The 27500-nt window shown below is 53.3% G+C and overlaps 3 protein-coding genes across 4 annotated transcripts in view; 2 read left to right on the plus strand and 1 right to left on the minus strand.

The window, feature by feature from the left end:
* Window positions 1-6526, minus strand: part of LOC117971121 (E3 ubiquitin-protein ligase ARIH2-like) — a 14803-nt gene extending 8277 nt beyond the window's left edge. Inside the window, exons 1-10 of one of the 2 annotated variants that reach the window (XM_058988216.1) lie at window positions 6368-6526; window positions 4717-5159; window positions 3848-3915; window positions 3355-3433; window positions 3107-3254; window positions 2497-2618; window positions 1897-2006; window positions 1416-1533; window positions 709-759; window positions 590-611 (exon numbers count right to left, since the gene is read on the minus strand). In XM_058988216.1, coding sequence (XP_058844199.1) covers window positions 590-611; window positions 709-759; window positions 1416-1533; window positions 1897-2006; window positions 2497-2618; window positions 3107-3254; window positions 3355-3433; window positions 3848-3915; window positions 4717-4968 — 970 coding nt within the window. In that variant the 5' untranslated portion in view covers window positions 4969-5159; window positions 6368-6526. Of the gene's footprint in view, window positions 1-589; window positions 612-708; window positions 760-1415; window positions 1534-1896; window positions 2007-2496; window positions 2619-3106; window positions 3255-3354; window positions 3434-3847; window positions 3916-4380; window positions 4687-4716; window positions 5160-6367 lie in introns of those variants that run through there. The other variant, XM_058988217.1, reaches the window with a different exon arrangement.
* Window positions 6527-14229: 7703 nt separating this feature from the next.
* On the plus strand, window positions 14230-19585 carry LOC117964120 (mitochondrial carnitine/acylcarnitine carrier protein-like). Its single transcript, XM_058988219.1, has 9 exons — window positions 14230-14467; window positions 15550-15642; window positions 15819-15946; window positions 16308-16398; window positions 16663-16780; window positions 16990-17062; window positions 17281-17390; window positions 18290-18414; window positions 18858-19585. The coding sequence occupies exons 1-9, from the start codon at window positions 14366-14368 to the stop codon at window positions 18918-18920; spliced, it is 903 nt and encodes a 300-aa protein (XP_058844202.1). The 5' UTR covers window positions 14230-14365; the 3' UTR covers window positions 18921-19585.
* Window positions 19586-23615: 4030 nt separating this feature from the next.
* LOC131697673 (cAMP-dependent protein kinase type II-alpha regulatory subunit-like) overlaps window positions 23616-27500 on the plus strand; it is a 23395-nt gene continuing 19510 nt past the window's right edge. The window contains exon 1 of the mRNA XM_058988220.1: window positions 23616-25318. Within this exon, the coding sequence (XP_058844203.1) occupies window positions 25045-25318 (274 nt within the window). The 5' untranslated portion in view covers window positions 23616-25044. The remainder of the gene's footprint in view (window positions 25319-27500) is intronic.

Below are 27500 nucleotides of genomic sequence, written 5' to 3' on the forward strand. Positions count from 1 at the left end.
CATCATCATCCAGCAGGGATCTGACACACAGCACAGCAATACCCAGGAGAGCAGAAACACCACATAACCATCCAGCAGGGATCTGACACACAGCAATACCCAGGAGAGCAGAAACACCACATCATCATCCAGCAGGGATCTGACACACAGCACAGCAATACCCAGGAGAGCAGAAACACCACATCACCATCCAGCAGGGATCTGACACACAGCACAGCAATACCCAGGAGAGCAGAAACACCACATCACCATCCAGCAGGGATCTGACACACAGCACAGCAATACCCAGGAGAGCAGAAACACCACATCACCATCCAGCAGGGATCTGACACACAGCACAGCAATACCCAGGAGAGCAGAAACACCACATCATCATCCAGCAGGGATCTGACACACAGCACAGCAATACCCAGGAGAGCAGAAACACCACATCACCATCCAGCAGGGATCTGACACACAGCACAGCAATACCCAGGAGAGCAGAAACACCACATCACCATCCAGCAGGGATCTGACACACAGCACAATAACACAACACAAATGCACCCCACAGATCTGCAACACCACAACGAACGAGAGAGAGGCTCACCATGTTTGCATTTGGAGCATTGCTGCAAAACAAGAAGGAAAACCCACTGTCAGCACCACAATTAATTAAAACCAATACTGAAAAACAAAATCCTAATCAATCAGCTAGACCGGCCTCACCATGTGATTGCAGCCGCCGTTCTTCTCAATGCAGATATTACACTTGGGGCACTGAAACAGAGAGATAGAGAGGTGAGCAAACAAGAGAGGTGAGCTCACCCACCCCTACAGGATACACAGAGGTGAGCTCACCCACCCCTACAGGATACACAGAGGTGAGCTCACCCACCCCTACAGGATACAGAGGTGAGCTCACACACAAACACAACTACAGAGCCTTCCTCCCTCCCAGCCCCTCGGCTCCACACTGCCTCCTCCCTCCCAGCCCCTCAGCTCCACACTGCCTCCTCCCAGCCCCTCAGCTCCACACTGCCTCCTCCCTTCCAGACCCTCAGCTCCACACTGCCTCCTGCCAGCCCATCAGCTCCACACTGCCTCCTGCCAGCCCCTCAGCTCCACACTGCCTCCTGCCAGCCCCTCAGCTCCACACTGCCTCCTCCCAGCCCCTCAGCTCCACACTGCCTCCTCCCTCCCAGCCCCTCAGCTCCACACTGCCTCCTCCCAGCCCCTCAGCTCCACACTCCCTCCTCACAGCCCCTCAGCTCCACACTCCCTCCTCCCAGCCCCTCAGCTCCACACTCCCTCCTCCCAGCCCCTCAGCTCCACACTCCCTCCTCCCAGCCCCTCAGCTCCACCCAGCTCCTCAGCTCCACACTGCCTCTTCCCTTCCAGCCCTGCTCTGTTGGCAGTGGTCCCTGAGCTCTCACATCTTTCGTGTGTGCGCTGATGTAGTTGGCTGTTTCCGAGTCGTCGGCACACTTCGTCAGCCACTTCCTGATGGTTGTGCAGTCCGTGGGGGCGTGGTACATCTGGCGACACTTGAAACTGAAAGCAGGTCAGAGACAGAAACTTGTCAGGTAATCCAGAACTACTCCCAGAGTTTCCTCCTTAACCCAGCGGCAGGACTCATTTCAGGCTGATCCCAGAAGACCTCGCCGCAGTGTGGCTGTGTGCCTATCTATGTGTGTTTATGTCAGTGTGGGTAGCCCTCAGTGCGTGTGGGGGGGTAGCCCTCAGTGTGTGGGGGGGGTAGCCCTCAGTGCGTGTGGGGGGGGTAGCCCTCAGTGCGGGGGGGGGGGGGGGGGTAGCCCTCAGTGCGGGGGGGGGGGGGGGGGTAGCCCTCAGTGCGTGGGGGGGGGGGGGTAGCCCTCAGTGTGTGTGGGGGGGGTATCTCAGCGTCTCTCTCACCAGAAGACCTCGCTGCAGCGGCTGCACTGCACTCTGCGAGCCCGCGGCTCCTGCACCTGGATCACGATGGGGCAGTCCGCTCCCGGACACAGCTGCAGCTGGTAGTGACTCTGAGGGGAGAGGAGAGTGCAGGGTTACAGAAACAAGCAGCCCCTTATCCTGCAGACAGCCCCTCTCTCACACAGATACTCTCTGACTCTCAGCTCCCTGGAGTCCCTGCAGACAGCCCCTCTCTCACACAGATACTCTCTGACTCTCAGCTCCCCGGAGTCCCTGCAGACAGCCCCTCTCTCACACAGATACTCTCTGTCTCTCACCTCCCCGGAGTCCCTGCAGACAGCCCCTCTCTCACACAGATACTCTGTCTCTCAGCTCCCCGGAGTCCCTGCAGACAGCCCCTCTCTCACACAGATACTCTCTGACTCTCAGCTCCCCGGAGTCCCTGCAGACAGACCCTCTCTCACACAGATACTCTCTGTCTCTCACCTCCCCGGAGTCCCTGCAGACAGCCCCTCTCTCACACAGATACTCTCTGTCTCTCAGCTCCCCGGAGTCCCTGCAGACAGCCCCTCTCTCACACAGATACTCTCTGACTCTCACCTCCACGGAGTCCCTGAAGAGGTAGCGCCGGTATTTCTCTCTCAGCTCTTCGCTTGGCAGCAGCGGGAGCACAAAGTCCTCTGGCATGCGCAGCGGGCACTCCTGCGCCATGCAGGAGATTCCTTCAGGGAGGAGAGGGGGTACAGCGAGTGAATGGCTGCATCAAGCAACAGTGCAATTTACAGGATAAAAAAAGATCAATAAATAACACGCGCCCACGACCAGCTGCCAAGTCCTGTCCCGGGTTCAAGTTGTGAAAGGCGCCATATAAACTACTCTGCAGTCCAGTACTGTCCTGGGTTCGAGTCTCACCTACTCCCACCCTGTCTTTAAACAGCATAGCCACGAGAGGTGCTAAACACACTAGTGTCCTGTCCCAGGTTCTCTACGCACACTAGCGTCCTGTCCCAGGTTCTCTACACACACTAGTGTCCTGTCCTGTCCCGTCCTAGGTTCTCTACGCACACTAGTGTCCTGTCCTGTCCCGTCCTGTCCCAGGTTCTCTACGCACACTAGTGTCCTGTCCCAGGTTCTCTACGCACACCAGCGTCCTGTCCCAGGTTCTCTACGCACACCAGCGTCCTGTCCCAGGTTCGCTGTACAGACTCACCGACTCCCACCCCGTCCTTGACCAGCACAGTGGAGTGCTGCTCCCAGCAGCTCTTGCAGAAGGGGTGCTGGCAGGGCAGGGCGAGCAGGCTCTCCTTCCTGACGAGCTGCAGACAGACTCCGCAGTGCAGAGAGGAGTGAGGGGGCGCCTAGCACAGGACAACAGCAACACAAAACACACCTTTCAGCAAACAAACACACACTTTACAACCAACAAACCAACAAGCCAGTGAACGAGTGGATACTCACAGCGTGCGCACTCACAGGGTTACAGGGGGCGGGCTGCACGTGTGCGTCCAGCAGCAGCTGTGCAGAGTTGGACTTGTGCCTGAAACACAGACAGGGTTACTGAGCAACCAGCACACAGTGAATACACACAGTGACTACACACAGTCTACACACAGGGAATACACACAGTCACTACACACAGTCTACACACAGTGAATACACACAGTGACTATACACAGTGACTACACACAGGGACTACAAACAGTCTACACACAGCGAATACACACAGTGACTACCCAGTCTCTGCACACAGTCTCTACACACACAGTGAAGACTTGTTTTATATATAAACACGCTGACCCCAGTAGGTTCTGGTGCATTGCTCCAGAGATACAATGCAAGCGATTCCTTAATGATCCTGCTTGAGCTCACTTCAGAGTGTGCTGATGTCTTTACAGAGGAGTGAGGAGCTCCCTGATCTGCAGAGAGAGACTCCATTAAACAGAGTGCCTACCTCTCCAGGATATCAGTCAGCTGCCAGTGGAAGTGCACTAAGACCAGTTTAGCTACTGCAGGCAGGACCTGAAAACACAAACAGAGCGACACCCAGGTGAGGTATACAACAGAAAAAGAAGAGGCTCTCTCCTGTGCAGCGAAGGGGATTTGAATGCATTCAGAGCCCCAGCCCGAGGGACGCTGCCTTTAACTGCTCGTCTGACAGATTGTTTCCCAGCGACTTTGTCGAGTTGATAAAATATTATTTTTACTCCGGGGAGGTGCTGCTGCCAGAGAAGGGGTGAGGGGGTGTTTAACTCACAACCCAAAATAAACCTGCCAGACAGACGCTCTGCTAACCAGCCAGAGCGACAGGCCAGCGGGCACAAGAAATACATGCCAGCCAGCTGACAGAACTGGTGTACTCAGCCCCTTCACCCCTCTCTCTCCAAACGAATGCTGTTCACCTGCTCGCTCAGCACTCTCTCTCTCTCACCTGGAGTGTGGAGGCCATGCTGTTCACCTGCTCGCTCAGCACTCTCTCCCTCTCACCTTGAGTGTGGAGGCCATGCTGTTCACCTGCTCGCTCAGCACTCTCTCCCTCTCACCTTGAGTGTGGAGGCCATGCTGTTCACCTGCTCGCTCAGCACTCTCTCCCTCTCACCTTGAGTGTGGAGGCCATGCTGTTCACCTGCTCGCTCAGCACTCTCTCCCTCTCACCTTGAGTGTGGAGGCCATGCTGTTCACCTGCTCGCTCAGCACTCTCTCCCTCTCACCTTGAGTGTGGAGGCCATGCTGTTCACCTGCTCGCTCAGCACTCTCTCCCTCTCACCTTGAGTGTGGAGGCCATGCTGTTCACCTGCTCGCTCAGCACTCTCTCCCTCTCACCTTGAGTGTGGAGGCCATGCTGTTCACCTGCTCGCTCAGCACTCTCTGGCTCTCCCGGTAGGTGAGGCAGGTGAACAGGTACTCCTCGGGGTCGAAGGCGTCAGCCCCCTGCTGCTCCATGTCTCCCGCGACACCCTCGTAATAATCAGCGATGTCCCCCGGGTCCTCTTCCTCCTCCTCCTCCTCCTCCTCTGAATTGCCATCGAAATCCTCGTTACTCTCGGAGCCCTGGCTGTTCATGTCCACTGACATAATAGGCGGGCCACCAACGCCCTCTGCTAATAGTGCAAAACGTTCTCTCTCTCTCTCTCCTCTCCTCTCTCCCTCACACAAGGTCCAGGTCAGGAAAACTACAACTCCCAGCAGCCTTTGTCAGAGGGTCTAGGAACAGCAGCACAGCTCCCCGCACACTCATCTAATATCAATGCTGCGGTGAAGAGTCACTGGGGAAAAACAGAGAGACAAACAGAGAGAGGAGAGTCATTCTTTTCCAGTTGTATATACCATTACACAGGGTCAGAAAGCTTTGGAGCCAGTCAAGCCACGGAGGGCAATAAGACTCCCATTGCACAGCAGTTTCATTCAGCATCGAGTCTGCGGCACACAACTCAGCTATCCTATTGTTACCTTCGGATACAGTGCAGTCCGTTTATAAGAATTACTGGTAGAAGAATCAACCGCATATAGTGATCAAAACCACTCCTGTACTAGCCATGCTGAAACACTCTGCTTGGAAGAATCAGGACTGCGCTTATGAGAATCATTTCAGAGCAAGCAGACTGCATGGAATCCGGTACTGTATCCAGAGCAATGCCGTGTACAGAGAAGAGAGCTGCTCTGAATCGCCGCTGTGAAAAACTGAGAGACTTGCATCACAACTGAAAAAAAAGGAAGCCACACATGTTTCAATGGTGATCCGCACTGTGCGTTACTCACACCATGAACTGTACTGTTACCTGTGACGTTACCATGAACTGCACTGTTACCTGTGACGTTACCATGAACTGTACTGTTACCTGTGACGTTACCATGAACTGCACTGTTACCTGTGACGTTACCATGAACTGTACTGTTACCTGTGACGTTACCATGAACTGCACTGTTACCTGTGACGTTACCATGAACTGTACTGTTACCTGTGACGTTACCATGAACTGTACTGTTACCTGTGACGTTACCATGAACTGTACTGTTACCTGTGACGTTACCATGAACTGCACTGTTACCTGTGACGTTACCATGAACTGCACTGTTACCTGTGACGTGTTTCTCCACCCCGCTCAGAGCCTCAGTCTGCCGCACACAAAGCGCGTTCACTGACACACTTGAATATTATTTATAATGCTACATGACAGGGCTCAATAAATATATTATTTATAGAAATACGACGAGCACTCTGAAAAACGCCAAAGCGCGCACACGCTCCCTCGTATGAACAGATTATCGCTTTGATTTGAGATGTAAGCGCCGTTCAAAACATGAGCCCCAGCCTCAAGGCTGTGCCCCGCACCAGCACCGCACCGCACCTCCCCCAGCGCGGCTGCTGGCTCACTACCAGCCTGAGGACTGGCATGTAAACAAGGCCGCCCGGAGCCTGCTGCCTCCCTTATCGCCTCTCTCCCCCTCTCCCGGCCTTCGCCCGCCTCCCTACCTCTCGCAGCGGCGCTGGCTGTCGGCTCCCCGGTCGCTGTGTGCAGTCTGTCTCGGACCCCGAGACTCGATTCCGGGTCGGTCCTGGCAGCCGATCTGCTGCAGAGGGGAACACAGGAAATCTGGAGGCTTCTCCGGTGCGTCATATCCGAGAGGAGGGGCTTCCAGGAGAACAGGAGGGGCTGGTCCGTGGTGGGCGGGGTTTCGTTTACTCTGTTTATTCATAATAAACCCGTAAAAACGACAGCTATAAGTGCTTGAAAATACAAGAATAATGATCAAACAGCAAGTACATTCTAGATGAATTATACGGGCTCATTACAATTACTGCTACATGTGCGCAGGTTACACTCACATTGTCATTAGAATGAATGATGAATTGCACTCCTGTTGTAATTGAGTCCAGGTCTGTGTCCCGGTGGACAATATTAATCGATATTTAGAAAGTTAAAATGTCACGTCTGGTTTAGAAAAGCTTCGTCCAGCGGATTAGCGCTGTGATAATCTCTCCAGATTCTAATCGCTTTACACCGGGAGAAGGTCTGTGCTCTAATCCCTCTCCTCCCTGATAGACTCCTTGAACAAAAGAAAATCTGATTATTGCTAACACCTCCTAACACCTCCCTGAGAGAGTGTTTCTGTGTCATTCCTGTCCTTCATGACACTGGCACTGCTGAGCTCAGAGCTGTGCGTTCTGTCATTCCTGTCCTTCATGACACTGGCACTGCTGAGCTCAGAGCTGTGCGTTCTGTCATTCCTGTCCTTCATGACACTGGCACTGCTGAGCTCAGAGCTGTGCGTTCTGTCATTCCTGTCCTTCATGACACTGGCACTGCTGAGCTCAGAGCTGTGCGTTCTGTCATTCCTGTCCTTCATGACACTGTGTGGCGGAGTGTCCCGCCCCTATTTATTATTATTTGTATTTTTGTTTGCGGCGCGGGTAAAAGCGCCGCGTCTTTTGTTATTATATTTAAAAACCCCGTGAGGATGCATGGCTGATCAGCTACTGATTATTTAACTAGCTGACAGTCATGCATCCTTACCAAACGCGTGCAGACTCTGGCCGAGGGATAATAAGATAATTACCAACTGGTTAATCCCTCGGCCAGAGTATATAAGCCTGCAGCTCTCTGCATTCTAGGTTGAGAGTGTAGAGGAGAGTACGGGAGAGCGGAGAGAGAAAGCCACATTTAGAAAAACAATTGCTAAGACGTGCTGGATTTCCCAGCACATCACTTACTTGTTTGTTTGTTCATTCGTTTGGCCCTCGTGCCCTTTTGTTTTGTGTTTTGTTTAAATCTGTTATTTTTGTTTATTAATAAATACGCTTTAACCGCCCAACCATTGTTTTGGTTTCTAATTCCTGGTCCGTGACGTCACCACTGCGAGCCAGACTGCCACATATGGTGTCCTGCGTGGGACAAACAACGCCTCCAACAGCCGGACCAGGATTGAAAAGTGCGTTTTTTTTTTGTTTGTTCGTTTTTTTTTCTCAAATTAAAAATGGGGAAAAGTAGCCGGAGGAGAAAGCAGCAGCAGCAGCAACAACAGCAGCAGGAGGCGCAGCAACATCAGCCTTACCTTGCCACACTGGATATCTGCCTCACCTGCCTGAAGGGTGAGGAGTGGTGCTTCGCGGTTGGTGAGGTTGGGCACGTGGCACCAGACCAACCCCCTCCATGGCAGGAGAAAGAGGAGCCAGAGCGTCCAGTGAGGGAGGACCTGCATCCTCCAAAGAGGACGAATGCACTCTCCTCTGAGGGAGTCTGGGACTGGCTGGTGGAGCCGGGGAGGGATTATGAGGAAGCCCTCCCTGCAGTGATCAACCTCCTGTGGGCAAGAGATGGGGAGCGCTGGGAGGCCTGGGAACAGCAACACCACCCAGCTTCCCTCCCAGACATCGCAGCCATGGTGTTCAACTACCTGGCTGCGGATATGGGAGAGACCCTGCTGCTGCCATCTCCAGCATCAGAGGGAGAGGAGCCATCGCTGCCGTCTCCAGCGCCAGAGGGAGAGGAGCCATCGCTGCCGTCTCCAGCGCCAGAGGGAGAGGAGCCATCGCTGCCGTCTCCAGCGCCAGAGGGAGAGGAGCCATCGCTGCCGTCTCCAGCGCCAGAGGGAGAGGAGCCATCGCTGCCGTCTCCAGCGCCAGAGGGAGAGGAGCCATCGCTGCCGTCTCCAGCGCCAGAGGGAGAGGAGCCATCGCTGCCGTCTCCAGCGCCAGAGGGAGAGGAGCCATCGCTGCCGTCTCCAGCGCCAGAGGGAGAGGAGCCATCGCTGCCGTCTCCAGCATCAGAGGGAGAGGAGCCATCGCTGCCGTCTCCAGCATCAGAGGGAGAGGAGCCATCGCTGCCGTCTCCAGCATCAGAGGGAGAGGAGCCATCGCTACCGTCTCCAGCATCAGAGGGAGAGGAGCCATCGCTACTGTCTCCACCAGCAGAGGGAGAATGCCTGCTGGTTTCGCCTCCACAGCCTGGGGAGGAGCCCGAACGTCCTACGCCCGAGTGGGAGGAGCCCGAACGTCCTACGCCCGAGTGGGAGGAGCCCGAACGTCCTACGCCCGAGTGGGAGGAGCCCGAACGTCCTACGCCCGAGTGGGAGGAGCCCGAACGTCCTACGCCCGAGTGGGAGGAGCCCGAACGTCCTACGCCCAAGAGGGGGGAGTCGGTGCGTCCACAGCCCAAGAGGGAGGAGTCGGTGCGTCCACAGCCCAAAGAGGGGGGAGTCGGTGCGTCCATAGCCCAAGAGGTGGAAGTCTGCGCTTCCACAGCCTTAGGACCCAAGCTGCAGTCCCAAGAGCCAGAAGGGGAGGAGTTACAGGCTCAACCCCCTGAATTTTTCTGGGGGGGAGAAGGGCAGGATGCTGGTGTTCCCCAGCAGCCTCTATTTATGCTGCTGAAGGGAGCACGGCACACACCAGCCCAGCCGCCACAGCAGAGGGAGCCAGCACCGCCACAGCCTCCCTCTGAGTGGCCAGCATCCGCCCCATCGCCTCTGCCTCCACCACCACCAGGAGCAGAGCAGCAGGAGCTGCTTCTGTCTCCAACATCACCAGGAGCAGAGCAGCAAGAGCTGCCTCTGCCTCCGCCACCTCCACCAGCAGAGGGTGAATGCCTGCTGGTTCCACATCCACCGTCGTGGGAGGACTGCTTGCCCCTCCCACCTCCACCAGCAGAGGGTGAATGCCTGCTGGTTCCGCCTCCACCGTCGTGGGAGGACTGCTTGCCCCTCCCACCTCCACCAGCAGAGGGTGAATGCCTGCTGGTTCCGCCTCCACCGTCGTGGGAGGACTGCTTGCCCCTCCCACCTCCACCAGCAGAGGGTGAATGCCTGCTGGTTCCGCCTCCACCGTCGTGGGAGGACTGCTTGCCCCTCCCACCTCCACCAGCAGAGGGTGAATGCCTGCTGGTTCTGCCTCAACCGTCGTGGGAGGACTGCTTGCCCCTCCCACCTCCACCAGCAGAGGGTGAATACCTGCTGGTTCCGCCTCAGCCGCCGTGGGAGGACTGCTTGCCACTCCCAGCTCCACCAGCAGAGGGTAAATACCTGCTGGTTCCGTCTCAGCCGCTGTGGGAGGACTGCTTTCCCCTCCCACCATCGCCATTGCCTGGGGATGGCTGTTCTGCATCGCCTGGGGCTGCCTTTTGTTCTCCACAGGACACAGGGTACGAGGGAGAAGTGGAGCTCCCGCTGCCGCCTCCATGGCCAGGGGCTCCCCTCCCGAGTTCGCCTCCCGAGGGTCCGCTGCCGTCGCCTTCCGAGGGTCCGCTGCTGCTGCCGTCGCCTTCCGAGGGTCCGCTGCTGCTGCCGTCGCCTTCCGAGGGTCCGCTGCTGCTGCCGTCGCCTGGGGTCGCCAGGGATCCTGCTTCGCCTGGGGTCGTCGAGGGTCCGGCTTCGCCTAGGGTCACCGGGGATCCTGCTTCGCCTGGGGTCGTCGAGGGTCCGGCTTTGCCTGGGGTCGCCAGGGATCCTGCTTCGCCTGGGGTCGTCGAGGGTCCGGCTTCACCTGGGGTCGCCAGGGATCCTGCTTCGCCTGGGGTCGCTACACGATGGCCGGAGCTCCATGAAAGGGAGCTGCCAGAAATGAAGAAAGGGGGGGAGGTCAGGAGACCAGCTCCCCCAGCCGCACTTTCGCGGCTGGAGATCATGTGGTCGGAGCCCCACGGAGGGGAACTGCCGGCCATGAAGAAGGGGGGAGAGGTCAGGAGACCAGCTCCCCCAGCCGCACTTTCGCGGCAGGATAGAGTGTGGCGGGAGCCCCGGAAGAGGGAGCTGCCGGCCACGAAAAATTGGGGGGTGCCGGAGATTCCACCATGGCCACCCCCCAGAAGCAACTTGCTTCCCCCTCTTCCGGGACTTTAAGACTGAGGGGGGAGGTGGCCGTTGGGGCCATGTGTGCTGCGCACAAGGGGGGGCATGTGTGGCGGAGTGTCCCGCCCCTATTTATTATTATTTGTATTTTTGTTTGCGGCGCGGGTAAAAGCGCCGCGTCTTTTGTTATTATATTTAAAAACCCCGTGAGGATGCATGGCTGATCAGCTACTGATTATTTAACTAGCTGACAGTCATGCATCCTTACCAAACGCGTGCAGACTCTGGCCGAGGGATAATAAGATAATTACCAACTGGTTAATCCCTCGGCCAGAGTATATAAGCCTGCAGCTCTCTGCATTCTAGGTTGAGAGTGTAGAGGAGAGTACGGGAGAGCGGAGAGAGAAAGCCACATTTAGAAAAACAATTGCTAAGACGTGCTGGATTTCCCAGCACATCACTTACTTGTTTGTTTGTTCATTCGTTTGGCCCTCGTGCCCTTTTGTTTTGTGTTTTGTTTAAATCTGTTATTTTTGTTTATTAATAAATACGCTTTAACCGCCCAACCATTGTTTTGGTTTCTAATTCCTGGTCCGTGACGTCACCACTGCGAGCCAGACTGCCACACACTGGCACTGCTGAGCTCAGAGCTGTGCGTTCTGTCATTCCTGTCCTTCATGACACTGGCACTGCTGAGCTCAGAGCTGTGCATTCTGTCATTCCTGTCCTTCATGACACTGGCACTGCTGAGCTCAGAGCTGTGCGTTCTGTCATTCCTGTCCTTCATGACACTGGCACTGCTGAGCTCAGAGCTGTGCGTTCTGTCATTCCTGTCCTTCATGACACTGGCACTGCTGAGCTCAGAGCTGTGCGTTCTGTCATTCCTGTCCTTCATGACACTGGCACTGCTGAGCTCAGAGCTGTGCGTTCTGTCATTCCTGTCCTTCATGACACTGGCACTGCTGAGCTCAGAGCTGTGCGTTCTGTCATTCCTGTCCTTCATGACACTGGCACTGCTGAGCTCAGAGCTGTGCGTTCTGTCATTCCTGTCCTTCATGACACTGGCACTGCTGAGCTCAGAGCTGTGCGTTCTGTCATTCCTGTCCTTCATGACACTGGCACTGCTGAGCTCAGAGCTGTGCGTTCTGTCATTCCTGTCCTTCATGACACTGGCACTGCTGAGCTCAGAGCTGTGCGTTCTGTCATTCCTGTCCTTCATGAGACTGGCACTGCTGAGCTCAGAGCTGTGCGTTCTGTCATTCCTGTCCTTCATGACACTGGCACTGCTGAGCTCAGAGCTGTGCGTTCTGTCATTCCTGTCCTTCATGACACTGGCACTGCTGAGCTCAGAGCTGTGCGTTCTGTCATTCCTGTCCTTCATGACACTGGCACTGCTGAGCTCAGAGCTGTGCGTTCTGTCATTCCTGTCCTTCATGACACTGGCACTGCTGAGCTCAGAGCTGTGCGTTCTGTCATTCCTGTCCTTCATGACACTGGCACTGCTGAGCTCAGAGCTGTGCGTTCTGTCATTCCTGTCCTTCATGACACTGGCACTGCTGAGCTCAGAGCTGTGCGTTCTGTCATTCCTGTCCTTCATGACACTGGCACTGCTGAGCTCAGAGCTGTGCGTTCTGTCATTCCTGTCCTTCATGACACTGGCACTGCTGAGCTCAGAGCTGTGCGTTCTGTCATTCCTGTCCTTCATGAGACTCTGATGATCTGCTCAGTGCTGTATGATGTGGTTTGCATTCTCATTCTCATTCTCATTCTCATTCTCATTCTCATTCTCATTCTGATGATCTGCTCAGTGCTGTATGATGTGGTTTGCATTCTCATTCTCATTCTCATTCTCATTCTCATTCTCATTCTCATTCTCTTTCTGATGATCTGCTCAGTGCTGTATGATGTGGTTTGCATTCTCATTCTCATTCTCATTCTCATTCTCATTCTCATTCTCATTCTCATTCTCATTCTCTTTCTGATGATCTGCTCAGTGCTGTATGATGTGGTCTGCATTCTCATTCTCATTCTCATTCTCATTCTCATTCTCATTCTCATTCTCATTCTGATGATCTGCTCAGTGCTGTATGATGTGGTTTGCATTCTCATTCTCATTCTCATTCTCATTCTCATTCTCATTCTCATTCTCATTCTCTTTCTGATGATCTGCTCAGTGCTGTATGATGTGGTTTGCATTCTCATTCTCATTCTCATTCTCATTCTCATTCTCATTCTCATTCTCATTCTCTTTCTGATGATCTGCTCAGTGCTGTATGATGTGGTTTGCATTCTCATTCTCTTTTATTAGACAGGTTTTATCTGACAAGTTATCAAGCTGTATAAGAGGTCTCCTATAACACTGAGCAGTCCTTACGGAGGGGGGGCTCCGATCTCTCTGTTCTGATTCATGGGGGGGGGGGGGGGGGGGGGGGGGGGGCACAAGGCTGGCTTTGAAGGAAGTTGAACATTTTCACTGAGGAAGAATGAAACAGATCCACAGGACAATCCTTGCCTACTGTCATTAACACATGATGAAGAGGAATGACTGCATCAGACACAGGCAAGCCCTCAGAATTAGAGGGGATTCATTTCCTAAAGATATTTAGGATGCTGGTAATCACCCAGATAACCCACATCCTGGTGCACAGCAGCTTGATCCACTCCTGGTTTTACTGTGAGTTTAATAAGACACACCTGAGCGTGTTATCTGCACACACTGGGGCTAACGAAGCTCGTGGTAAAACCTGGAATGGGTGAAACTGCTGTGCAACAGGAGTCTTATTTCCATCGCTGCATATTAGGAAACACTCCAATAAACGACTACAGTGTTGATGTGAATGACACGCATGTGTACAGCACCAGTGTGTATTCTGGCACAGAAATAACCTTGCGTTGTATACAGTGCATACACACAGCTCTGATTTATAAAGTCCTGATTAAACATTCACACGCATTGAAGACGCGGGACAGAGAAACGGCACAGCAGAGAGTCTCCACAAACCCGCTACAATACAAACATCTGAAATCACTTAAAATACTGCACTGCAAAGTGACGATGATCTAAAAATGTGTTGCTTTATAACAGTCGCCGCGCCTGCGCGTTACAGCGTTATAATACTACAACCCCGACAGTGCGAGTGGAGAGGAGAGCAATCAGACAGAAGAGCATCGTCCCCGGGGAAGGCTGAAAGAACAACGCATCCCAACGAGAGACGCTCAACATGCGTCCAATCAGCCATTCCTTACATCAAATGAAATATTACATTGAGGACATCGACAATTCAATTGTTAATATCAAAAATGTTATTACTGATATCAACTAAACATTACTTCTGTCAGTAACATTATTTTGAAAGGAGAAATGAAGGACTGTAATAAAACACAACAACATGAAACCGCTTGCCCAAGTTCGCAGGCTGACTTTATTGGCTCAATTTTCTAAATTATTATTGCTGTGTGTTCACTTCAAAGGTGTCCCCCCAGCCGGACTCCGCCGTATTTCCTGTTTCCAGCCCGGTCGCTGTTTGTGTGTGTCACAGTTTAATATGTCCGACCGTCTGTCTGGGGTAAAGGTCGGTCCTCCCGAGCAAGCTGTTGTGCACATTTTCGGAGGTGACTTTCACTCGCCTCCTCTGGAAATACATGTCGTTTCGTCCGTTGGATTAATATCGGGTGTTCGTAAATAAAGATGTCGAAGCAACAGCAGATCAGCCCGTTGAAGAATTTCTTCGCGGGCGGGTTCGGGGGAGTGTGCCTGGTGTTCACCGGACACCCCCTCGACACGATCAAGGTAAGAAGGAGGAAAAATAGGAACAATTAGAAATTAAAAACTATATCAAAGTTATTAAGCTTTAGTCTTCGTATCTGCTGTGTAGCCGAGCCGTGAATAATCTGACGTGTACTCTGCTGTGAAGAGCTCAGTCTCACTGGAATGCGTCTGTATGTGTGTATCTGCACACCGTTTATAAGTGGCAGGTTTAGGGTCGTGGTTTAGTTAAGTTAACGCTGTCACATTTACAGCATTGATGTATATACGGTATAAATGTATTTTACTAGTAAATAACTCATAACTGAGGAAGTTCAATACAGCACTATAACAATACACACAGCTTCTGTTATGTGTCAGGTTATGTTTTCTCTGCTAAATATATGATCTGCTTTTTTCCTGAGCAACCTTTCACCCAGTTACATTCCACAGAGTCACGTGTCAGTACAGAATAACAGGAGCAGATTTTTTTTTTTTTGGGGGGGGGGAGGGACCAGCGCTATGAAATGTATTACAAGAGCTTTAGCAAGGTCAGGACCATGAATGAACAAAACATGAGACCCTGGTCATGTAATAATACAGGGGTCCCTGTGGTGTGCTGAGCTGAGATCAGCACAGCCTAGCTCAACTCAGCTTAGCACAGCCCAGCCTAGCTTATCCCAGCACAGCCTAGCTTATCCCAGCACAGCCTAGCTCAACTCATCTTAGCACAGCACAGCACAGCCCAGCCCAGCATAGCTCAGCACAGCCTAGCTTATCTCAGCACAGCCTAGCTCAACTCAGCTTAGCACAGCCCAGCACAGCCCAGCACAGCACAGCCCAGCCCAGCATAGCTCAGGACAGCCTAGCTTATCTCAGCACAGCACAGCACAGCTCAGCTCAGCACAGCCCCTCTCCTCTCCTCTCGATTCTTACTCGGGATGGAAGTAACACCCTTGTTGCTCAGCAGTTTGATCCTTTCCTGGTTTCACTGTGAGTTTAATAAGCTGAGCTTGCTACCTGCACACTGTGGCTGATGAAGCTGGCAGTAAACCCTGGAATGGGTGACACTGCTGTGCAATAGGAGTCTTATTCCTGTCCCTGTGACCCTGCCCCTCTCTCCCCAGGTGCGCTTGCAGACGCAGCCCAAGCCAGCCCCCGGACAGCCACTCCTGTACTCTGGGACCTTCGACTGCTTCAAGAAGACCTTGATCAAGGAGGTGAGGAGCGGAGGGGAGAGAGCAGAGGAATAGCACGAGGTCTTCCAAGTAGCTGGTTGATCTCAAAGCTTTGTCAAGTCGGGTCTTCGTGGTTCAGCATCATGGCTAGCTAACCCGTTTCCAGGCCCTCGGCACTCGTGTCTGTCTCTCACCCCCTCTCTCTGCTCTCTCCCCAGGGTGTGAGTGGTCTGTACAGGGGGATGGTGGCTCCCATCATCGGGGTCACCCCAATGTTCGCTGTGTGTTTCTTCGGGTTCGGACTCGGCAAGAAGCTGCAACAGAGAAGCCCCGACGATGTGCTGTCGTGAGTACCCCAATACTGCTGTGTGTGTGTGTGTGTGTGTGTGTGTGTGTGTGTGTCTATAGCAGGTGTGTTCCCGGCTGTGACCTCTCTCTCTCTCTCTCTCTCTCTCTCTCCCCCTGTCTCTCTCTCTCTCCCTGTCTCTCTCGCTCTCTCTCTCTCTCGCTCTCTCTTTCTCTCTCTCTCTCTCGCTCTCTCTCTCTCCCTGTCTCTCGCTCTCTCTCTCTCTCTCTCTCTCTCTCCCTGTCTCTCTCTCTCTCTCTCTCTCTCGCTCTCTCTCCCTGTCTCTCTCTCTCTCCCTGTCTCTCTCTCTCTCCCTGTCTCTCTCGCTCTCTCTCTCTCTCTCTCGCTCTCTCTCTCTCAGGTACCCCCAGTTGTTCGTGGCGGGGATGCTGTCCGGTGTTTTCACGACAGTCATCATGGCTCCGGGCGAGCGAATCAAGTGCCTCTTGCAGGTAGAGGGGAGGAACATCAAACTCCATCTCCTGATGGTTTCAATTGAGGACTGTGTGTGTGAGATAGAGAGTGAGTTTAGCACTATGTGTGTGTGAGATAGAGAGTGAGTTTAGCACTATGTGTGTGTGAGAGAGAGAGAGTGAGTTTAGCACTATGTGTGTGTGAGAGAGAGAGAGTGAGTTTAGCACTATGTGTGTGCGTGTGTGTGTGTGTGTGTGTGTGTCTCAGAGCGAGTGTACAGCTCAGTTCTGTGTCTGTCTCAGATCCAGGCTGCGTCGGGGGAGGTGAAGTACACCGGCCCCATGGACTGTGTGAAGCAGCTCTACAGAGAGTCTGGAGTGAGAGGGATCTACAAGGGCACAGTGCTCACTCTCATGAGAGGTAATCACCCACACACCCTCCACACACACACACACACGCACCAACCCACGCACCCACCCACACACGCGCACACACACCCACCCACACACGCACACACACACCCACCCACACCCTCCTATGTACGCTCTCATGACAGAAACAAATGCTGTCTGAAACACTGACTCCTCTCCTCTCCCCTCTCTCTCTCTCTCTCTCTCTCTCTCTCTCAGACGTGCCGGCCAGTGGGATGTACTTCATGACGTACACATGGCTCAAGGACATCCTCACCCCCGAGGGCAAGAGGTCAGTGTCCTGTCCCCCCGTGTGTCCATCTGTGACAGAGAGCACGATGTCACGGACACCAGCCTGTGTCTGTGTGTCTGTCTGCCTGTGTGTCTGCCTGTCTCTGTCTGCCTCTCTGCCTGTCTGCCTGCCTCTCTGTATGTCTGTCTGCCTCTCTGTCTGTCTGCCTCTCTGTGTGCACGCGCTTAGTCTCACTGACCCCAGTCTCTGTATCTCAGCCCCAGTGACCTCAGTGTTCCCAGTGTCCTGTTTGCTGGTGGCATGGCCGGCATCTTCAACTGGGCAGTGGCCATCCCTCCTGACGTGCTGAAGAGCAGGTTCCAGACAGGTGAGAGAGCGCCCCCAGCAGGGAGGGCAGGGTACTGCAACATTCATTTCCATAGAGCTCTCAGAATGAAGGGCATCAGATACACCCGAGTGTAACCATTAACCTACCCTTACTGGATGTGCTTCTTTAAACAATTCAACCCTGGACTGTGCTGACCCGCTCCCCTCCTCTCTCCCTGGACTGTGCTGATCCGCTCCCCTCCTCTCTCCCTGGACTGTGCTGATCCACTCCCCTCCTCTCTCCCTGGACTGTGCTGATCCGCTCCCCTCCTCTCTCCCTGGACTGTGCTGACCCGCTCCCCTCCTCTCTCCCTGGACTGTGCTGACCCGCTCCCCTCCTCTCTCCCTGGACTGTGCTGACCCGCTCCCCCTCCTCTCCCTGGACTGTGCTGATCCGCTCCCCTCCTCTCTCCCTGGACTGTGCTGATCCGCTCCCCCTCCTCTCTCCCTGGACTGTGCTAACCTGCTCCCCTCCTCTCTCCCTGGACTGTGCCGAGCCGCTCGCCCTCCTCTCTCCCTGGACTGTGCTGATCCGCTCCCCCTCCTCTCTCCCTGGACTGTGCTGATCCGCTCCCCTCCTCTCTCCCTGGACTGTGCTGATCCGCTCCCCTCCTCTCTCCCTGGACTGTGCTGATCCGCTCCCCCTCCTCTCTCCCTGGACTGTGCTGATCCGCTCCCCCTCCTCTCTCCCTGGACTGTGCTGATCCGCTCCTCTCCTCTCTCCCTGGACTGTGCTGATCCGCTCCCCTCCTCTCTCCCTGGACTGTGCTGATCCGCTCCTCTCCTCTCTCCCTGGACTGTGCTGATCCGCTCCCCTCCTCTCTCCCTGGACTGTGCCGAGCCGCTCGCCCTCCTCTCTCCCTGGACTGTGCTGATCTGCTCCCCCTCCTCTCTCCCCAGCTCCCGAGGGGAAGTATCCCAACGGGTTCCGGGACGTGCTCCGTGAGCTGATTCGGGAAGAGGGGATCGGCTCCTTGTACAAGGGCTTCACTGCAGTCATGCTGAGAGCATTCCCTGCCAACGCTGTGAGTATGCACCCTGCACACTGAACCCTGCACACTGCATCCTGCACACTATACCCTGCATCCTCCACACTGCACCCTGCACACTGTATCCTCCACAGTGCACCCTGCACACTGCACCCTCTCTCTCTGCCTGCCTGTCTCTCTGCCCATCTCTCTGCCTGCCTGCCTGTCTCTCTCTGCCTGCCTGTCTCTCTCTGCCTGTCTGCCTGTCGCTCTCTGCCTGTCTGCCTGTCTCTCTCTGCCTGTCTCTCTCTGCCTGCCTGCCTCTCTCTCTGCCTGCCTGTCTCTCTGCCTGCCTGCCTGTCTCTCTGCCTGCCTCTCTCTCTCTCTGCCTGCCTGCCTGCCTCTCTCTCTCTCTGCCTGCCTGTCTCTCTGCCTGCCTGCCTCTCTCTCTCTCTCTCTCTGTGCCTGTCTGACTCTGTCTCGTGCCCTTTCACCCCCAGGCGTGTTTCTTGGGATTCGAAGTCGCCCTCAAGTTCCTGAACTGGATCGCGCCCAACATGTGAGCGGCTGGGAGCCAGGGGGATTGTGGGATGGCTGGAGGTCAGGGTTCAGAAGGACAGCACCTCACGAGTTGCATTACAGATTCTTTCAGATTGTCATTTTTATATATAGACTTGCTGAACGTTTTAATTGTGTTTATAAACAGAAGTTTGCCTTAAAGTTTACAGCCACTGTACTGCAGAATATACATATGTATGTATGTATGCATACATGTATGTATGTATGTATGTATGTATGCATGCATGCATGCATGTATGTATGTACATAACCCAACATATTTTTTGAAATGCAAGCTCTGTTATGAAATAAGCAGAGCCTGACACTCAGGTAAAACTGTGTGGTGCTTCTTCAGTGCACTGAATGAATGAAACCCAGCCTGAGGGAGGCTGCGCTGGGACTGGCTCAGAGGGGAGGCAGGGTACGAGTGGAAGAGAAGCACTGGAGTCTGTGTTAAAGGAAGGGGAGGGGAGGGGAGGGGAGGGGAGGCTCTCAGCACTGCAGGCGCGAGCATGTCTCTGTGCAGAATGTATCAAACACACCCTGAACATCTCCCTCTGGACAGGAACACAGGCTCTGGAGCCCTTTAATATTGCTATTGTATTGAAAAGGGAATTATCAACCAAGATGCAATTCAATAAAACTACAAACACCGTCCAGAGAAGGAAAAGCTGTGATCATTTTATTGATGTTTTGTCCATGGCTGCAACACAGTCTCATGAGTTGGTACATTTTCTGTCCACATCTGTCTATCCAATTGCAGAGCAGGTTCACAGTGTGTAGGTAGCAAGCTCAGGTGTGTCTTATTAAACTCATAATGAAACCAGGAATGGATCAAACCGCTATGCAATGGGAGTCGTATTTCCATCCCTGCTTGTGTGCCATGGATAACTCTGAGTGTGGTATGAGGCACAAGCTGCAGTGTCTCTGAGCAGCCACTAGAGGGTGCCCACCCTGCAGTTACAGTGACCTGTGGGATCGCAGGGTTTATAAGCCCTGTGTAAAGCCCTCTATCTATGGTAATGCTATTAGCATTGACCTAAAAGAACACAAATAGCCTTGGCTTCTTGTGTGTGCGCGTGTGCCCTGTGCGTGCGTGTGTCCTGTGTGTGCATGTGTGCCCTGTGCGTGCGTGTGTCCTGTGTGTGCATGTGTGCCCTGTGCGTGCGTGTGTCCTGTGTGTGCGCGTGTGCCCTGTGCGTGCGTGTGTCCTGTGTGTGCATGTGTGCCCTGTGCGTGCGTGTGTCCTGTGTGTGCATGTGTGCCCTGTGCGTGCGTGTGTCCTGTGTGTGCATGTGTGCCCTGTGCGTGCGTGTGTCCTGTGTGTGCATGTGTGCCCTGTGCGTGCGTGTGTCCTGTGTGTGCATGTGTGCCCTGTGCGTGCGTGTGTCCTGTGTGTGCATGTGTGCCCTGTGCGTGCGTGTGTGTGTCTGTCAGATCCATCTTATCCCTGTCAGTGCTGGAGGGATCTCAAGGTGCTCCCGTGTCTTAGTGGCGTTGTTAACACATGCTGTCATGATCAGAGCTCCTGACAACAGAGCTCCTACCACGATCAGAGCTCCAACAGAGCACCTACCACGATCAGAGCTCCAACAGAGCTCCTACCACGATCAGAGCTCCTGACAACAGAGCACCTACCACGATCAGAGCTCCAACAGAGCACCTGCCACGATCAGAGCTCCTGACAACAGAGCTCCTACCACGATCAGAGCTCCTGACAACAGAGCACCTACCACGATCAGAGCTCCAACAGAGAACCTACCACGATCAGAGCTCCAACAGAGCTCCTACCACGATCAGAGCTCCTGACAACAGAGCACCTACCACGATCAGAGCTCCAACAGAGCACCTGCCACGATCAGAGCTCCAACAGAGCTCCTACCACGATCAGAGCTCCTGACAACAGAGCACCTACCACGATCAGAGCTCCAACAGAGCACCTGCCACGATCAGAGCTCCTGACAACAGAACTCTTACCATGATCAGAGCTCCTGACAACAGAGCACCTACCACGATCAGAGCTCCTGACAACAGAACTCCTACCATGATCAGAGCTCCTGACAACAGAGCTCCTACCACGATCAGAGCTCCAACAGAGCACCTACCACGATCAGAGCTCCAACAGAGCACCTACCACGATCAGAGCACCAACAGAGCACCTACCACGATCAGAGCTCCTGACAACAGAACTCTTACCATGATCAGAGCTCCTGACAACAGAGCACCTACCACGATCAGAGCTCCTGACAACAGAACTCCTACCATGATCAGAGCTCCTGACAACAGAGCTCCTACCACGATCAGAGCTCCAACAGAGCACCTACCACGATCAGAGCTCCAACAGAGCACCTACCACGATCAGAGCTCCTGACAACAGAACTCCTACCACGATCAGAGCTCCTGACAACAGAACTCCTACCATGATCAGAGCTCCTGACAACAGAGCACCTACCACGATCAGAGCACCAACAGAGCACCTACCACGATCAGAGCTCCTGACAACAGAACTCTTACCATGATCAGAGCTCCTGACAACAGAGCACCTACCACGATCAGAGCTCCTGACAACAGAACTCCTACCATGATCAGAGCTCCTGACAACAGAGCTCCTACCACGATCAGAGCTCCAACAGAGCACCTACCACGATCAGAGCTCCTGACAACAGAGCACCTACCACGATCAGAGCTCCTGACAACAGAACTCCTACCATGATCAGAGCTCCTGACAACAGAGCTCCTACCACGATCAGAGCTCCAACAGAGCACCTACCACGATCAGAGCTCCTGACAACAGAGCACCTACCACGATCAGAGCTCCTGACAACAGAACTCCTACCATGATCAGAGCTCCTGACAACAGAGCACCTACCACGATCAGAGCTCCTGACCTGAAACCGCCTTGCTGCTGGGAGACGGATCTATTACAGAACACGTGTCGGGTAATTGCTTTCACATAGAAAATGAATCAGACATCTGAGGGACACCCTGGTTACACAGCACAGTGCGTGTCTGCAGGTGTTTGTCGTTTTCAATAAATAAAACGTTGCAAAGTCTTCAGATGGTAGTTGCTAGTCGGTTTCTCTTTGTCTAGGGCGTTACAATAACACAGCGTGAAGAACGTACACGGAACAGTGCGGTGCAGGAATCATTTACATTCTTCCCCACGCCTGCGTGAAACAGCCGCCGCACTCTCTGAGCGTGCACTGGGTCGAGGACGTACAGCGCTGGGGGCGGGGCGGGGTGTTTACCCCTGATTTAAACAGCTCGGTTCCGAGGATTGGAACGGATCGAGCTCTTCGTCTGCTTAGCAACGAGGCCACGAGATTTGCAACCGAACACAGTGCGTGCAGAGAGGTAGCAGGTAGAGGCGGAGCTGCAGCCGCTCTCTGGTGTAAGCGCCCGGTTCCAGTCTACCTCTGCTCTTCTGGGCCACCGTAGATTAGACTGACAGAAGACAACTCTACTGCCAAAGCAGCCCAAAACACTGCGGCGCCGTCAGGGCTCAAGAGAAACACTTGTGCTGCATTGACGGGGTTCAGAGAACGTGAAAGGGGGGTTATGTGAAGAATGTGTTTTGTGCCGGTATCAGCAGCGGAACCAGCTGCCTTGTGCGTGCCAGTAAAAACCCTAGTGCTGGGAACACCTGCAATTATCTGAAGGCTCTGTTTTTGATTCTCCTTTTTAATTTGTGTCTGCGGTTCCCTTTCAGCGTGCAGCAGGAGGCTGTGTGGTCCAGTGGTTAAAGAAAAGGGCTTGTAACCAGGAGGTCCCAGGTTCAAATCCCATCTCAGCCACTGACTCACTGTGGCCCTGAGCAAGTCACTTAACCTCCTTGTGCTCCGTCTTTCGGGTGGGACGTAGTTGTAAGTGACTCTGCAGCTGATGCATAGTTCACACACCCTAGTCTCTGTAAGTTGCCTTGGATAAAGGCGTCTGCTAAATAAACACATAATAAACAAGTGCAATTCATGACATCAATCAGAGTTAATAATAGAAACGAGATAACTGTGTTTGAAGAGGCCTGTTCTGTACACACTGCTCATTTGTTAAACTCGTTTCATACCAGCTTTTAATTAACCGTTCGCCCTTTCTTTATTAAATCTATGTTCGCCCACAAAAATATATTTATTACATCGACACTGTTTTTTAAAAAAACAAACAAAAACGCAGTGTATTAAAACTCGGGGGGGATTATAAATGAATGAATAAATGTCTGATGAGCCGTCAGTAAAGACAGACACTTTCCAAATGCAATACTTTCTTTCGCTGTCGTTTGGCTTTGAATTCTGTGAATAAATATAAAGTCATTAAAAAACCCCGCATTCTTTAATAAACCGAACCTTCTCTGCAGGCCGACTGCACGCTAACTGATTGGCTAATGTTCCCTCTTATCGGTGGAGCGCTCGTAAAACTTTATTTCTGATTGGCCAATCTTAAACTTCTCCCGCCTCTTCATCAATCTTCATAATCAGAGTGCCTCCTGACTGGTCAAACTCTGTGTCATTCCAGCTGCTCTTGTTTCAGACGTCATACCGCTGTTCCTAACCCTGATTCCCATTGGTCAAGCTTGCGTTCTAAACAGAGTTCTATCGTCTGCCCCGCCTCCCTCGTACCTCGATCCTATTGGTCAACCACCGCGTCCCAACGAAGCTATTCCAGAACATCAGCCCCTGATTCCCTTATATAGGCATCGGCTGAAGCGAAAGCCTCTGCGCACGTCACAACGTGGAGTTTGATTGGCTGTTCTTCATGGTAGCCGAGAGGCCACGCCCCCGAATCGTGGAGGGGAGAGAGGGAGAGAGACGGAGGGAGAGAGAGAGACGAGAAGCGGATCCAGTAACAATCGATACCTCATTACGAACCGGGCCGAAACCCCGAGTCGATATCGGATTGATTGAAGATCGGTCGCGTCTCCTGCGGTGTGTGAGCCGCTTGCGATCATCGCTTCTTATAACTCCAGACTGTTTGAATACAGCAGCGTGTGTGCTGCTGCCGCCGGGGCGCTGTCACCATCAGGATCATCATCATTATATCGTTATTATTATACTGTTGTGTTATTTTCTTTTCGGTTTGGTGCAGGCAGACAGATCGGCAGAGAGGTAGCGAGTCTCTGTCTCTCTCTCTCTCTCTGAAGACGCACCGACCTCCCCCGACAGGGAGGTGAAGGAGACTGGTGTAGCGAGGGGCAGGGCGGCTTGCACCGGGGCACTAACTAAGGGAGAAGCCCGGAGAAAGCGCTGCAAACGGGGAGGGAGTGAAACGCAGAGGCCGGCTCGCCTGCCATTGCTAGGGCAGGTTAGGAGACAGACAGACGGACAGGGAGGCAGACAGACGGACAGGGAGGCAGACAGACGGACAGGGAGACAGACAGACGGACAGGGAGGCAGACAGACGGACAGGGAGGCAGACAGACGGACAGGGAGACAGACAGACGGACAGGGAGGCAGACAGACGGACAGGGAGGCAGACGGACAGACGGACAGGGAGGCAGACAGACGGACAGGGAGGCAGACGGACAGGCGGACAGACAGGGTTTACACATTAGTACTTTAACACTGGTTCAGATAATTCATATTTCCAGCAGTAAGGAAGGGGCGAAGGGTCGATAATCGCAGTTGAGCGCTTATTAATATTAATAATAATAATAATAATAATAATATTAACAGTATTATTGTGGCGTTGTTGTTGCTATTGGTGATCTGGCCCGTGTTTTCTTAACGGATCACTCAGTAAGGAAGGTTGTTAATATTTTTCTATATCGCACAGTTGATTTTTTTTTTTTTTTTTAATAAATCCAGCCCTGTGATAAATGTGAAGGTGTAAAGGACGTGTATTATCAGAGCGGATCTCCCAGCAGCAGGATTGTGGCAGGCCCGTGTTTCATTCATACCTCGAGTTCAGATCGCCGCGCTGGAGTTCAGTTTGCTGACCGGCCGGCTCGTATCTGATCGTGCCCGGCGGCTCTGTGTGTCGTGCGCAGCTTTCAAGAAGTCCTTCTCCTTTTATTTCATTCATATTGCTATTCGCAGTACTGTTACTAGTAGTATTTTTTAAAACGGCAGCTTCTGAATTCGTATCGTTATTAATATTAATAATTAGTATTCTAAGAGCGAAGATCCCGGCGGCAGCATGAGTATCGAAATCCCGGCCGGGCTGACGGAGCTCTTGCAGGGCTACACGGTGGAGGTGCTGCGGCAGAGGCCTCCGGACCTGGTCGAGTTCGCGATCCAGTATTTCACCCGGATCAGGGAGACCCGCAGCCAGGACGGGGCCGGGGCCGGCGGGGTGAAGCCGCTGGGCAAGGAGGTGAGGATTTCTGAAGGCGAGCCCATGCAGACCGAGTCGAACGGGGACGATGCGGAACAGGACGAGGACGAGGAGGATGATGATTCCGATTTCGAACGTGAGTACCCGGCCTCTTCTTATAACCGAGTCCGCTGTGCCGCTGCGGGGCCCACTGTAACCATAACAGAACATAAGAAAGTTTCCAACCGAGAGGATGCCATTCAGCCCATCTTGCTCGTTTGGTTGTTAGTAGCTTATTGATCCCAGAATCTCATCAGGCAGCTTCTTGAAGGATCCCAGGGTGTCAGCTTCAACAACATTACTGGGGAGTCGGTCCCAGACCCTCACAATTCTCTGTGTAAAAAAGTGCCTCCTATTTTCTGTTCTGAATGCCCCTTTATCTAATCTCCATTTGTGACCCCTGGACCTTGTTTCTTTTTTCAGGTTGAAAAGTCCCCAAGCTTTTCATTGTAGTATTTGTAATGTACTGTCCACATAACTAACCCATGAAAATGTACCAACAATAGCATACCTCCAATTAGTCTAGGCGGGACCGCTGGTTATGTAACACACTGCAGTGAGACTGGTATGCGTGTGATTATCATTATTAGCATGGAGTTTGATCCATGCCTGGTTTCACTTCAAGTTTAAGAGGAGGCTCCTGAGTGTGTTATCTTCACACGCGGGGTCTAACTGAGCTCTTGGTAAAACCTGGAAGGGGTGAGCGTGCCATGCAATAGGAGTCTTATTCCCATGCCTGTGTAATCATTAACAGACAGTATAATGTGTCTTCCGTTTCAACGCTGACAGCTGTGGGAAGCAGTCCCCTATCTGCCTGGGAGTTTCTCGTTGGCTCAGTGTGTTAATATCAGTGCTCATGAATTGGCTGTTCTGTGTTAATTGCAGTGGGTCTGTGTGCTGCAGCTGCCTGTATGACTTCAGAACCCACTTCCTGTCTTTAAACACACCCCCCCCAAACAAAAACAAGTGCAGGCTGTCAGAAAACATCCCCCCCCCCCCCCGATCTGTGAGTGCAGATAACCCTGCCCCCCTCCCTCTCTCTGTTTCTCTCACAGTCTTTCATATAGTCTGTGTTTTACCAAACACCAGCCTGTGAACAATTTCTGTGGGACTGTTTTCGTGTGTGTGTGTGTCTCTTGTGTGGAACGCTGCAGGCACTGTGTGTGTGTCTCTTGTGAGGAACGCTGCAGGCTGTGTGTGTGTGTCTCTTGTGTGGAACGCTGCAGGCTGTGTGTGTGTGTCTCTTGTGAGGAACGCTGCAGGCTGTGTGTGTGTGTCTCTTGTGTGGAACGCTGCAGGCTGTGTGTGTGTGTGTCTCGTGAGGAACGCTGCAGGCTGTGTGTGTGTGTCTCTTGTGTGGAACGCTGCAGGCACTGTGTGTGTGTCTCTTGTGAGGAACGCTGCAGGCTGTGTGTGTGTGTCTCTTGTGTGGAACGCTGCAGGCTGTGTGTGTGTGTGTCTCGTGAGGAACGCTGCAGGCTGTGTGTGTGTGTCTCTTGTGTGGAACGCTGCAGGCTGTGTGTGTGTGTCTCTTGTGAGGAACGCTGCAGGCGGGGTGTGTGTGTCTCTTGTGAGGAACGCTGCAGGCGGGGTGTGTGTGTCTCTTATGTGGAACGCTGCAGGCTGTGTTTGTGTGTGTCTCTTGTGTGGAACGCTGCAGGCTGTGTGTGTGTGTCTCTTGTGAGGAACGCTGCAGGCTGTGTGTGTGTGTGTCTTGTGTGGAACGCTGCAGGCTGTGTGTGTGTGTCTCTTGTGAGGAACGCTGCAGGCTGTGTGTGTGTGTCTCTTGTGTGGAACGCTGCAGGCTGTGTGTGTGTGTCTCTTGTGTGGAACGCTGCAGGCGGTGTGTGTGTGTCTCTTGTGTGGAACGCTGCAGGCTGTGTGTGTGTCTCTTGTGAGGAACGCTGCAGGCTGTGTGTGTGTGTCTCTTGTGAGGAACGCTGCAGGCGGGGTGTGTGTGTCTCTTGTGAGGAACGCTGCAGGCGGGGTGTGTGTGTCTCTTATGTGGAACGCTGCAGGCTGTGTTTGTGTGTGTCTCTTGTGTGGAACGCTGCAGGCTGTGTGTGTGTGTCTCTTGTGAGGAACGCTGCAGGCTGTGTGTGTGTGTGTCTCTTGTGTGGAACGCTGCAGGCTGTGTGTGTGTGTCTCTTGTGAGGAACGCTGCAGGCTGTGTGTGTGTGTCTCTTGTGTGGAACGCTGCAGGCTGTGTGTGTGTGTCTCTTGTGTGGAACGCTGCAGGCGGTGTGTGTGTGTCTCTTGTGTGGAACGCTGCAGGCTGT

Source organism: Acipenser ruthenus, chromosome 16 (assembly GCF_902713425.1).
Source record: "Acipenser ruthenus chromosome 16, fAciRut3.2 maternal haplotype, whole genome shotgun sequence".
Classification (NCBI taxonomy): Eukaryota; Metazoa; Chordata; class Actinopteri; order Acipenseriformes; family Acipenseridae; genus Acipenser; species Acipenser ruthenus.